This window comes from Cuculus canorus, chromosome 5, assembly GCF_017976375.1.
Source record: "Cuculus canorus isolate bCucCan1 chromosome 5, bCucCan1.pri, whole genome shotgun sequence".
Classification (NCBI taxonomy): domain Eukaryota; kingdom Metazoa; phylum Chordata; class Aves; order Cuculiformes; family Cuculidae; genus Cuculus; species Cuculus canorus.
This window is the reverse complement of record NC_071405.1, coordinates 45162449-45176039: the sequence shown is the minus strand read 5'-3', so window position 1 is coordinate 45176039 and position 13591 is coordinate 45162449. Positions and strand designations below refer to the sequence as shown.

The 13591-nt window shown below is 40.0% G+C and overlaps 1 protein-coding gene across 1 annotated transcript in view; it reads right to left on the bottom strand.

Annotated features, from left to right (window-relative positions):
* LRP5 (LDL receptor related protein 5) overlaps positions 1 to 13591 on the bottom strand; it is a 164984-nt gene that overhangs the window by 41180 nt on the left and 110213 nt on the right. The window contains 5 exon segments of the mRNA XM_054067099.1: positions 3766 to 3977; positions 6344 to 6546; positions 8416 to 8739; positions 11280 to 11464; positions 11810 to 12036. Of these exon segments, the coding sequence (XP_053923074.1) occupies positions 3766 to 3977; positions 6344 to 6546; positions 8416 to 8739; positions 11280 to 11464; positions 11810 to 12036 (1151 nt within the window).

Here is a 13591-nt window from a genome sequence, read left to right as displayed (position 1 = left end):
AGTTGAGTGTTCTGTGTGACAGAAAAGAATAATTTGAAAGTGTAAAAGCAAAAGGTTTGCATAGACAGAGAGGCAAAACTGGCAGCCAAAGGTGAAGTAAAAACAAAAGGGGCTTTGATTCCTGACAGGCGAATCTCCGTAGAAGGTAAGCCAGAATATACCAAGGAAGATCAGATAATCAGAAATTTATTATAGACCTGAAAGGGTCGTATAGTAAAGAGGGGTGAATCCTCACTCCACAAGGGAAACGAATCTTCCGCCCTTATTTAATATGGCTTTTGATGAGGGAAGAACACAGGAAGAGACATAAGGGGAACAGAAGCTTTATATAAACACCTAATTAAAGGGATTGCAGGGATTGCAGCTAGAAATTTATACACCATTGTGAGACAAGTGGCTCAGCAGTGTGACCTTTGCCTCCAGACTAATCCCAAAATTACCCCAAACCAGAAATAGACCAAATTGGAAGAGGCAACGGGCCTGGGCAATAATGGCAGATTTATTTTTTGGAACTCCCAAGACAGGGGGGATGTTGATACTTATAGGTATTAACTGGTACCTTTTCAGATTGGCCAGAGGCATTCCCTACTAGAACAAGGAGATAACCAGGACATTAATACAGGAAATAATACTATTTCCTGTATTAATAGTATAGCTTTTAGGTTCCAGCAACTATGTCTCCTGATAGGGGACCACATTTTATCTCAGAAGTAGTACAGCAGATCAGTCACTATTTGCATATGAAATCATGACCTCCTACATGGTGGCATTCGACAAACAGCTCCAAAAGATTGAAAAACATGAGGCTGAGACGTGAAGTAGGGGTTTGGACGAACCTGTGCATAACATACGATCTAGAGATTATGTATATGTAAAGTCTCTTGCAGAGAGGACTCTGGAACTGCAGTGAGAAAGACCATTCCCGATGTTCCTTGCCTCCTTCACAGCAATCGAAATAAAGGAGCAGAGTGCATGGAACCATTGCACCCGAGTGAAAAAGGCACACAGACCTCCATGAAGGGTCACACAAGTCCAACCAGGAAAATTATTTTTCTCATGATTATAATTATAATCCAGGGAGGTAAAGGCACCACTAGCCAAAAGAATGCTGAGTGGCCTTGGTCTCAAACTTTTATTTGGTATACTGGAGCCCTTGGAAATATTCTGAATTGAAAGGGTTTAAATCTGTCAACTGTGTTTATGCATGAAAATCGAGTATATGTGAGGCAAGAATGGAATGTGGGTAGAGAACAGGGGATTCAACAACTTCAGAGGACTGTAGGAGGAGAAATCAAAGTACGATGCTGCTGTTAATAGCACTATCCATAAAAAGGCATCCCAAATTACTATCTCAACTACACCTACAGATAAGAATACAAAGACCTTTATTTCCAGTGAATTAGACTGTTGGCATAATTTACATTAGTGTAGACCGTTAAGGTGGTTTGTCTCTGGGCCTATGATACCATTGGGCTCTCATTCAAATTCAAAAATATTACAGCTAAGCCTGTTACAACCCGGAATTTATGAGATTGGTCCATATAATCGGGAATACAGGCCAACAGCAAATGTTTTTCAGCCCAGAATGGTCTCTTAAATGTGTTGAACTGCTAATGCAAACTGATATTTCTGAAATTTGACCAGCATGATTTCATTTCCTAAAAACATCCTTCGACGGCTGGACAATCTGGCTGTGAAAGCAAGTGCCCTTCATGGGCAGAACACAAAGGGGCCTAACAGGAGTTTTACAGACAGGATTGGAGGTCCTAAATGGAATTGACTATCAGAAATGCTACCAAACAAAGCGGGAAAAGGTGGAGGAACAAGACCATGAATTAATAGGAAATGTACTTCATAGGCTTCATAGGTGCATTCCTGGGATCAAGACAAAAAGGGCTTCTAAACAATTTGCAAGTCTTTCAACATTTTGAGCTCAGTCCACCTCTAGCTCCTGTCTATGGAGGAAGAATGTCCCCCAGTAAGCTATCCCTTTCAGTTCCACTGGTACTCTGTTATACGTCAAACAATTCAGAGAGTATACTTATGACATAAAACTCTCAACGTATAGCAGTGATCACTCGCTTCGTTCATCTGCGGCTGCTTCCTTTGCAGGAGAACAGAACCATGGATCGAAACGCTCAATTGCGTCTCAGGCATCCACACACTCACATACAAACACTCCACAACATATGAGAAGTTTAAAATGAGCTCTTAACAATGTTATAGTATACACGGTACTGATACTGAAGATTTGCAACAGGTGTAGAAGGTGATAGCTATCTCATATGCAGCACTCCTGCTTCCTCAGCGAGGAGTACCCAATTAATAATAGTATATACTATAATATTATCTTATCTATAATACCACATATAACACCATAATCCCTCACTACGTGTCTCCGTCTAACGAGAATCTTGGGATTATACCCTAATCCCTCACTCCGTGTCTCCGTCTAATAGGAATCTTGGGATTATATTTCACCTGGTGCTTTGCTATCACAGCAGGGAGCACCCACAACCGCGAATTCGCTACTTTACCCGGGGGCGGGTGATGCCACCTCCTCACCCTGCGCAAAAGGGGATTTTTATCCCCCTCACGATTTTATGAGATCTTGGAGTGACCCCAACCCTTCGTCACCACGTGAGGCGTCCTACCCACGATTTACGGACTCGTCCCCCCCTTATCCTGCAGGTACATCCAAATTATCATACATAAATCACATACCTGGTCCGCCCGCTGATGGTCCATCTCTCGCCCCGCAGCGATCCAGTAGAGATGGGAGATTCTCCAGAGAAATAGCTTACTGGGGCGCGCCTTAGAATGTCCCACTCCCCACCGATCCTGCAGCCGGGCAGAGAGGGTGTCCCATCTGGGGTGCCAAATTGTTTTGCGGAATCAAACTCTATAACCCAAAATGAGTTAATAAAGCAGGTATGTTTATTTCCAGCGCTGGGGTGCAAGGAGGTTCTCCTCCTAGCTTGCACACCATATAGCTTAACAAGCAGCTACTTATAGTGTAAAGACATCCATAGGTATAAGTGCCTACTACATATTCATAACCTTTCCCCGCTTCGTATTATAATTAGATCTGGAAAGTTCGCTCCAATCTTGCACCTGCGTAGTGCCTCCTGATGGTTGTTGGCCGGGGTCTTAGGGATGAAGTAGGAAGTCTTCCTTGGGATGAATATATGTCTTTTTGAACTGTGTGCAGACTCGTCTCCTCTGGCTGTTTTCAAACTCCTGAACCAAATGCAGCCAGCTTTCTGCATTCCAGTGCCCACTTATCAGTAAACTGCTGCTAGCTGGCTCCTTCATTATCAACTTCCAAGGTCTTCAAGGCGAACAACGCCAAGCTGTAAGGAACGCTCCCAGCCTCGTCTGCTTTTGCACATCAGCCAGCTGATATAAACACACTGTAAACTTTTCTGTTTTTCCTACTAGGTGGTGGGGCTGCGGGCTCTAGCAGTGAACAGGATAAGGTGGGTTTGCTTTGCTTTCCCTGCCTGGGATAGTTATTCGCTATAACTAATGATATGGCTGTGTGAACATCTAAGTTGGCATATCAGAGGAGGCAGCAAAGGAGAGAAGAGGAATAGAAAGCTGAATAACTTTAAAAGCCAGAATTGGAAAAGCAGTCACCTCCTTCCTGAACAATTAAATATACAAAATTTTTCCTTTAAAAAAATACAGATGCAATATGAGTCACACACACAGCTGACATACATCCCAAGAGCACTGTGTGTAAGGTACAGAAAAGAATCTCACCCTCGCTCTGCGTTCACTACAATGGCTCTGGGCTTGTCGTGATCCCCTCGCAGCACCATTCCAATTGACTCGCCGTTCAGCCTGTGGACATTGACTGAATTTGTGGCCTCACAGGTCCAGTACAAGGTATGGCTGTATATATCAATGCTGAGGTCATGTGGCTGCTTCTCTGGGTTCTGGCTTTGGTTTGGAGTACCCATGACAGTGAAAGGCTGCAAGAAAACATATGGAGTAAACTTCCACTAATTATTCTGATAATGGTTGAAGAACACTGATGGAACAGAAAGCATGGTTTGCCCACCTGACAGTCCAGAAACACAGAAAACCACCCACAAGGAAGCAGCAAATACTCACAATGAGATACGGCTTAACAAAAAAAAGAGAGATTTGATCCAAACTCTAGATTAAAGGAAAAACATCTGGACAAAAGTTGTAACATTATGGTAAACTCCCATGAAAGTAGTTGTGGGGCCCCCTATACGTAGACTTAATAAGTAGGAGATGGAAGAAACCAATACTGAATATTCATGCATGGAACAATCTTGAATGAAACAATGCAAGAAACAAGGCGGCCTTCTAACCAGACCTGCACTGTTATACAGTCAGCTGAACAAATCTTCCTCTCTTGCCAAAGTCTCCTTTCTTTATTACTTGTAGTAAACACTGATATTCTTTATGTCCTGCCTTCTTTTAAATAAAATCTTTTAATTAAACTTGGTTCTGTTTGCTTATGTGTCAAATGGGTACAGGTCTGCCTCAGAGCCATACTGACAACATTACCTCACTTTCATCCTCACATCTTTATGACAGACCTCACAAAGTTTGTCATTATTGCCAACTTCCTGTAATAATTACCCTCAACCCCTCCCAAACTAACATACTGTTTACTACACATTTTAACTGTATGTTGAATACTAACATAGATTTCAATACTTTATTTCTGTGACAAGCAGTAGAGCATATAACAAAAATCCCTAAAGGAAAATAATATCTTCATTGTTTGTTCAACATTACACAGGGTCCACTAGGGTACAGTCAATCCCAGTACTTTTGGGATAGGAATACTACTGGTAGGACTGCCATCACTGAAGTAGCCTTCAAAGGTGACTGCCTCTGGTGACATAATAAAGGTGAGAGGAAAGCAGTGGGTTCTTTAAGTGTCCTAATGGAGTGCTCCCAATTGAAACACAAAAACAGTACCAGAAAAAGTTCATATAGGTCAAGAAAGCTAAAACCACTATTCCATGCTCAGCTTAAGTCAAATTGATCACCCAACACACCATTACTTGTGAAAGTTATATTTCTACAATTTGGTTTTAAGCCTCCAAGTTTTGCATAGCGATACACAGGCTTTTTAATTTTTATATAAAGCTTTACCTCTATTTTGTTTCTACACTCTGCCTGAAATACAAAGAAATAATTATTTTCCTGAAATCCAAAGTAACATTACCCACTTATGAAATTTACAATCACCATCTGCAAACAGCACAGTTTAGCAAAATTAATTAAATATAGTTAGTGAAAATTGGAAAGTCAAAATTTGCAAGAGATCTGGGTCTTCAAAGCTGCGTGATCAAGGTACAGGAAAACACAGAGCAAATGAATCTCCATTGCAATTTACACCTAGCAAGTACCAAAGAGAAGCTAGATTACAACAATTAGCACCTAGCTCCCGAAAAGCAAGATTAAAGCTTTCTCAACCCAGCTAGCTGCTCATGCCAAAACACCTCCTCCCCATCTTAAAAGAAATGGCCAAAAGAAAAAAGCTGTCATCTCTTCCTTGAAAGGAAACTATAAAACCTCTGTGTCTCTGATGCATGAAAAGACCAGTTCATTTCCACTGATATCACGTCATAGTGCTTAGATATAAGTGTCCAAGAACTATGAAGATAAAACTTGCCCATTTTTAATTTCATTTTATATTCTTATTCAAACCACAGTTTTTAAAGAATCTGTTATCTTGACCTAAGAGTTAAGCTATCTTCACACATAACACTGCCTGGAAGAACAGTACACTTCTTTTCACTGCTGTGTGACTATCTAGCGCAAAAGAATAATGCCCCTAACTCAGCAAAACAAGCACGAGGAAAAGCCTATCCCTATTTGGCGCTGCAATCAACTCTACATTCACTCAGAGTTTAACTACAGATTGGATGGATAGCTGCGTTTTCATTTTGAGAGAGCTTTACAATGATGACAAATTTATCACACAACTGGCATGCACAATATTGATTTTAAAATACATTTTAGCTGTCCTGAGTATAAATAGTGAGTCTGCCTTCCTTCAGTGCCCATCCTTAACTAAAGTTTGTAATTCAAGGCTTATAGTCTCAAATACATATGATGTACTGTATTACTATTACACTTCTTTGTGTATAAATTAAAATCACGATCCTAAATGCCTTCAGCAATTTTCACATATATATAGAATATACATGAATAAGTGCTGGGAATGGGAAGAGTAAAGTTTAAACCTATATCAGATTCCTTGGTGCACAGGATGGAACGCAAAAGTCAAGCACGAAGTACAAAGCATACAAAAAGACTGACCAAAACTATATACACCATGTAAACTTGCCTGGGTGCCATCATCTTTGGCTCTCTTTATTATATTCTGACGTCCATCCACCCAGTAGATTAATTTATCTAAGGGATCATAATCAATAGCCTTGACATTCCTTAGACCATGCATAGGCAGGATGATATCTGGGCTTTGCTGATCATCTGGTACCATCCGGCTGATTGCGGATTTCTGGCTGAACAACAGGAAGCTGGCAGGGGCTGAAACAAGCCAAAACAGAGAGCATAAGAAAATGTAACTCACGTGGTCAAGAACAGACACACACAGAAGACAAAGAATATTCAGGACAAAATCCAAGTGAGAGAATTATATTTACAATGAAAACCAAGGTAATTTGTCATTGAAGATTTTTGCTATTAATTTAAAAATTATTCTGTGTGTACTTCCAGAGTGTAAATGTGCACATAGAATCATCTTCTAACGCTCGACAACCCTTTTGGTAAAGTAGTATTTCCTAACATTCAACCTAAACCTCCCCTGGTGCACCTTGAGGCCATTTGCTCTCATTCTACAGCTTGTTACCTGGGAGAAGAGTCCAACTCTCACCTCACTACAACCACCTTTCAGGTAGTATTAGCAATAAGGTCTCCCCTCAGCCGCCTTTTCTCCATACTTAACAACCCCAGTTCCCTGAGCCGCTCCTTGTAAGACTTGTGCTCCAGACCCTTCAACAGCTTTGTCTTTCTTGTAGTGAGGGATTCAATACTGAACACAGTATTCAAAGTTGCAGCCTCAACAGCACCAAGTAAAAGGGCACAATCACTTCCCTACTCCTGCTGACCACACCAATTCTGATACAAGCCAGGATGTTGGCCTTCTTGCCCACCTGGGCACACTGCTGGCTCATGTTCAGCTGGTTACCACCCAGCACCCCCTGGTCCTTTTCTGATGGGCAGCTTTCCAGCCACAATTCCCCAAGCCTGTAGCATTGCACGGAGTTGTTGTGACCCGAGTGCAAGACCCAGCACTTGGCTTGTTAAACCTCATACAATTGGCCTTGGCCAGTCTGGATCCCTCTGTAAAGCTTTCCTGCCCTCAAACAGATCAACACTCCTGCCCAACTTGGTGTCATCTGTAAACTTATTGAGGGTGCACTCGATCCCCTCATTCAGATCGTCGGTAAAGATATTAAATAGAACCAGCCTCAACATTATGCCCTGGGGAACACCACTAGTGACAGACTGCTAAATGGATTACTCCATTCACCACCACTTTTTGGGACTGCTTGCCCAGCCAGTTTTTTTAGCTAGTGAAGATTATACCCATCCAAGCCACGAACAGTCACTTTCTACCAGAAAATGTTGTGGGAGATAGTGTCAAAGGCTTTACTAAAGTCCAGGCAAACAACATCCACTGCTACTGTCTCGTCCGCTGAGCGGGTTACCTTGTCACAGAGGAAGATCAAATTAGTCAACTAGGCCCTGCCTTTCACAACCCCATCCTTTCACTCAGTTAAAATTTCCTTATATGCTAACGTGCCAAGATGCCCAGGGCTTTCATGGTTTATCTTTTTTTTAAGACAACAGTCCATTTTCTATTAATCTGCTATTTTTACTAGAAACTTAAATTCTTATTGGACAACCAGTGAACTGTCAGGCTCATAATATCATATACAGGAGGAAAACAAACATATATATATTTTCAAGTGCATGTGCACCTTGCGCAGACTGTTTACTGGATGTTATTTTTGCTGACTTTAGTAAACATTTAAGAGAAAAAGATATTTTTTGTTCAGATTTTTTTTTCCCACCCACCTACACGCTTAAGTAAGGACTGGGAAAACTCCAGTCACGCAAATCACTTAGAAAGCACTTCTAGTAAAACAAGAAAGATCAGACTTGACAGCACTGCGATTTGTAAGATTTGAAATACAAATCTTCAGCCATAATTCGTGTCACAAAAATGGATATAAAACTCCATACTCTGTCCCCAAATTTAAAGATCACCTCTAAAGTCAGAACATTTGAAATGGACTTGTGATATCCTTTTCCTTTCTATACTGAAAGGAATCACAAATACCTGGGAGCCGCAAGCACTAAAGACCATATTAGCAAACAAAAAAAGCTTACAACTACAGTTCCCGCTGTTGGGATCCAAGGCGTAATGAGCAGCACAGCCACACCTAAATCCATTTGGTATGGCGAGGCACAAGTGACCACAGTGGCCATTATTTTGCACACAATCATTCAAGCCATCCTGACGTGAAGAGTGGAAGACTAATATATCCATCACAAAATCCAGATGGCCCTGAATAAGTGTCCTGTTCTTTCCACTGGTTTTGTCTGCTCTTTCTATGCTGTGAAGATTCCAGTCTGTCCAGTAGATGTAGTCACTGTATTGGGTTAATCCGAACGGATGAGGTAGATCATCTGCTATGATTTCTCGTTCTTGCCCTGCAAAAATAAGGATAATTAGCCAAAGGACAATTCCGAAGTCATGAAAAGAGGAGTGTGACCAGCATAAAGAAAAAGTTTTTTCTTCCCTTTTTAAAATAAAATCTCATTTCCCAAGCCACCATCATGGGATTCACTACTAAGCAGTATCTGCTCAAGCAGTACCTCCTAAACACCTGCATTCAAAAACCTTATCAACACCCTTTTGCCTATGAAGCAATTTGAAACTGTGCCACTGTACCGTTATTTAAATAAATATCACTACGTATGTCTCATGCTTATCATCCCAAATAGATATTGGAAAACATATTCAAGAATACTATTAGTTCCAGGAATTACTTAGGCCAATAAAAACTCCAATTAATATGCACAAAGTAAACAACACACAATAAACTTGAGAGTCACACAGAACAGTTATGAGAAATTATGATATTTCACACAAATATTTTGCAGTGCAATTTAACATATGGCTACCCCAAAGATTAGGAAACCATTTGTTTGGCAGAAATCCTAATAATCCCACATTCAGTGGCTCAGTGAGCAACGTTCGTAACAAATTTAACACCTTCTAGAGCATTAGATGACTTCTGCCAGAGATACACTACTGGAGCAGATAAAGTCCTACAGTAAACCACCTTCCTAAACACTTTCAAACATAAATTTCTATGAATCTTTGCCATTTTACATCAAATGAAGATGTAGCTTTCATCAGCATAATCTCCTCCTGCTTGTGCAATGCTTGAGTCCACAAAACATCTTATTTTCCTTCCCCCACCTTACTTTCCATCGTGCTCTCTTCCATTTGGCCAAGACTGGAGAAGGAACGAAAACATCAAAAAATAGAAAATGAAGACATTTCCCTATAAATCACCAGAACTAAATATAAAAGCAACATTCCCAAATACTTTTAGGCATCTGAAGTGTCCAAGTTAGGGGGACAAATATCCTGCAAGCTCTCAGATACTTTTAAGAGCAATTCTGGTTCACAGTGATGAATTCAGGCTCCTTTGAAGGAAACAGATAAGCTGTGTAATCGAATTTTGATAGCCAGTAGATGAAGGAAAATCTCCCCAAACAGTTTTTTTTCCTACTGAGTAATGTTTTTAATGCCCAAGATTAAGCTAGGACAGTATTAATTCATCCACTTAAGAGTGCTTTATTCACTGCTGTTTGGGTAGATGCTTCTGTCAGCAGAACTCATTCAGATCTCTCCTGGCAAGGAAACTGGCACTGCATAATGTAGGCCAAGTCTAATAACATTTCCCTAACCGATCAGCCCACCTGCTAGAAGTCTACCCGAGTCATTATAATCTGCTAACTAAAAAGACAACTTGCAACACTATTAGATTCAGTGCCCATCCTTCTCCTTTCTCATCACAACTAAATATTAACAGTAGGTTCAGCTTTCCGAAATAGTTTAGTTTACCACTGGTGACTTCAATATCATGTTTCTTCTCAACGCCACAAACAGATTTTATTTCAAGCTTGCCTCTGGCTATTTTGTTAATAGATTTTGTTAGCTTAATAGATTTGCTATACATCTATAACATCTTAAAGAAATCTAATGGTAGCAAATTTCAGAAATTTAAAAAAACACAAAAAGGAAAAGGTTGTAGGGAAATACAATGTCATCAATCAGAGCATTGCTGTAACAATCCAGTATAAGTTTGATTAAACACTACGTTCTGCCACAGAAACTTTGATTACATTGAAATCTCAGAAGCATTTACTCCTATCTCACAAAGGTCTTTCCCTGGAAATGGAACGGGGATAGGATGTCAGGTCACAGATTACATTTCTGGTCCTGTCATTGCACGGCACTTGGAAACTAATACAAATGCTATTTTCCCAAAACCGAATCCCTATCTGCCTCAGCTAAAACCACTTAGAAGACCATTTAACGCTTACAAAACATCTAGAAGATACAAAAGCTCTATGTCATTTACAGAAAACAAAACTCCCTTCTTTTATCCAGCTAGATATCATGTCAACATCAATGTGCAAGTCCAGTAAAGCTTAGCACATGTATAAATTAAATTCCAATGGAATATAGGAAAATGCATAAAGTTGCATATAAAATATGTTACAACACACTGGAGAAGTAGCAGTACAACCTTTCAGACTGCAGGAAATGTAAGCAGTATTTTGGTTTTGAACTTATACAACACGTCTGAAGCTGGAAACAATAGTACTTCAACAGAAAATTAGTGTCCAGACTGAAAACTCAGGGGTGGTTTACAGGGAATCGATAAGTTGTCCTCACGTTGAGAAACTCAGAGGTCAACTCTGCTCTGTTAAAACACAGGCAGTTTAATATCAATACAGAAAAATGACACATCATATCTCACCATTATTATAAATCATCATACAGTATTATTTTAGGAAGCTTTTCTATCTAGTCAAACATTTAACTCTTCATTTCCTCTCACAAGAAAAATACACACACAGATTTAATATCAATTATATTATTCCAATTTCATATTATTCAATTGGTCAGTGCATATTTCTGTATTGGCTGCTGTAATATAACACTAGATTACCTAGCATATTTGATGATTCAATCATGCTTGTGTCTAGGTCAGTCCAATACAGCCTTTGGTCTGCATAATCGATAGTGAGGTCATTGGCACGACCCACTTTATCCACTAAAGTGATGCTGTTTGTTCCATCCATATATGCTCGAACAATCCTAGGTTTACCTCCCCATTCAGTCCAGTACATGTATCTGCAATGAGAGGGGGAACAAAAAGAGTACATCAGCTAGGTCAGATTGTGTTTAGGTGCATGCTTCGATTTCTCTAAATTAATTTTCAGTTTTTGTTGGTTTTATTTTTTTTTTTTAAAGGAATAACCCGGATGATTATGCGCAGTATTACAGCAATCCTTTTTTAGACAAAAGGCAGAAAAATCTGATCGACAATTTTTAATTTTTCATTATAACTCACAGAGTTGCGGAGCATTCATCATCTTTTCGAAGACTCTGCAGCAATGAAGCTATACAAACTGCCAATTAACTTGTCACATACAACTATATACACACAAAGCTTTGAAAAACAACAGTGTCCCTTACCCTTTGGTAGGATCAAGAGCCAGAGACCTTGGGTTGTCCAAGTCCTTCCATACAAGGACCTGCCTATACTGTCCATCCAGGCGGGCTACTTCAATGCGATTTGTTCCAGTATCTGCCCAGTAGAGGTTCTTTCCCATCCAGTCTACAGCCATTCCCTCAGGATAATCTAGCCCAAACTCAACCACATGTTCAACAGAGCTGCCATTCATGAAAGCTCGGCTTATGGTCTGGAAAACAATTGTGTAAAAGTATTACAGTGTTTATGCATACACCACTGAAATACAAAGAATGAGTATTATGAAGTTTAGTGTACAAAGAGAAATCAGTTAAAAAACCCAACAAACAGTGTTACATTTTTTAAAATAAATTTCTGTTGCCAAAAAAGACAGAGCAACTCACAGGATAAAAAGACTTGAATTTTCAGAAAGTTAATGGTTTGTGATGACCAGTATGACATGTTAAAAGGCTATGATTTTCAGAAAGCGCTATGTATCTGCAGCTTATTCCTCACCCTTCTCCCTCTCTTTTCTTTGCACACATTTTTTTTTTAATTACTTATTTGCCGTAATGTTTTAAGTCTCAGAAACACATAACAATCCAGAGGAATCTGAATTGTTGCTTCCGATCAGTCACCCAGAGCAAGTTTGCTGATCTCATCAATATTTTGTAGTTACACACACTCAACAAAACAAGTCAGGGCAAAGATCGGGTACATGTAAATAAGCTACTCCTAAAAAGAAGCAGTGAAACAAGCCCCGGGTAAATCACTGGTAACTTCCAGGACCAGCATATAACTATCCCCCTCATGATCAACACTAAGCAATCATTCTACGTGCCTGATACCATTTCTGCTATTAATTTCTTAAGAGTTTAATAACTGAATGTATCAGGATAAGAAACATTATATATTTTTAAAGGTAAACATCAAAACTAGAAATCATGTAGTATAATTTTACAGGCATAATGCCTTTTATGAAAATGAATCCTCCTATAACCAGGAGCAGGTGGTGTTCAGAGAAGTGGTAGTTACCAAAGGAAAGGGAGATGACTATGGGCACTAAAGTTACACTACCTGCTGGTAAGCTGCAGGAGATGGGGGAACAGGGAGAATGAAAACTCAGACACGCTGAAACATACACTGATATGTGTGATAAAATACAATATGCTGGAGAGCTCAGGAGGCCACAAACAAGTAAAATGTTTTCCAGTTCTGCATAAAGTGAGACTGGGATCTACACACTGATGCAGTTGAAGTAATGTATTTTCCACAGCCGAGATAACCATAGTTCCAGCTCTCCATGTGCTTGCATGAGATTTATTTAATAACTGTGTATGTAGTCCACTAATTTATTAGATTGGCATTGTTCCTGAAGAAAAGGTATTCACATCAAAAGCAGCACTGTTAATGCTGAAGCACAACCCTCATTAGTCTTCACAGAGAGGCTATGGAACTGCACATGCCCTGCAGTTACTAAAAGTGAGCTTTTCCCTGTTGCGGCTTAGTTGGCATGGAAAATTTGATTGCTCTTAGAAAACCTATTGGGCTAAACAGAGTAGTTCAGTTCCAGTGAAGTGAATCTGCCATTTTCTACCATCACTTAATTCACTTAAAAAAGCAAAGTAACACTAATGAACAGCACAACAGTCACTTTAGAGCATGCCTGGATGTGAACCAAACATGCCACAGGAAATGTGAAACTCCTGGGGAGAACACTGAGATAGAACTGGGGGCAGGTGGGAGTTTAACACAGTGTGGAGGGGTCTGGACAAGTTCCCTGGACT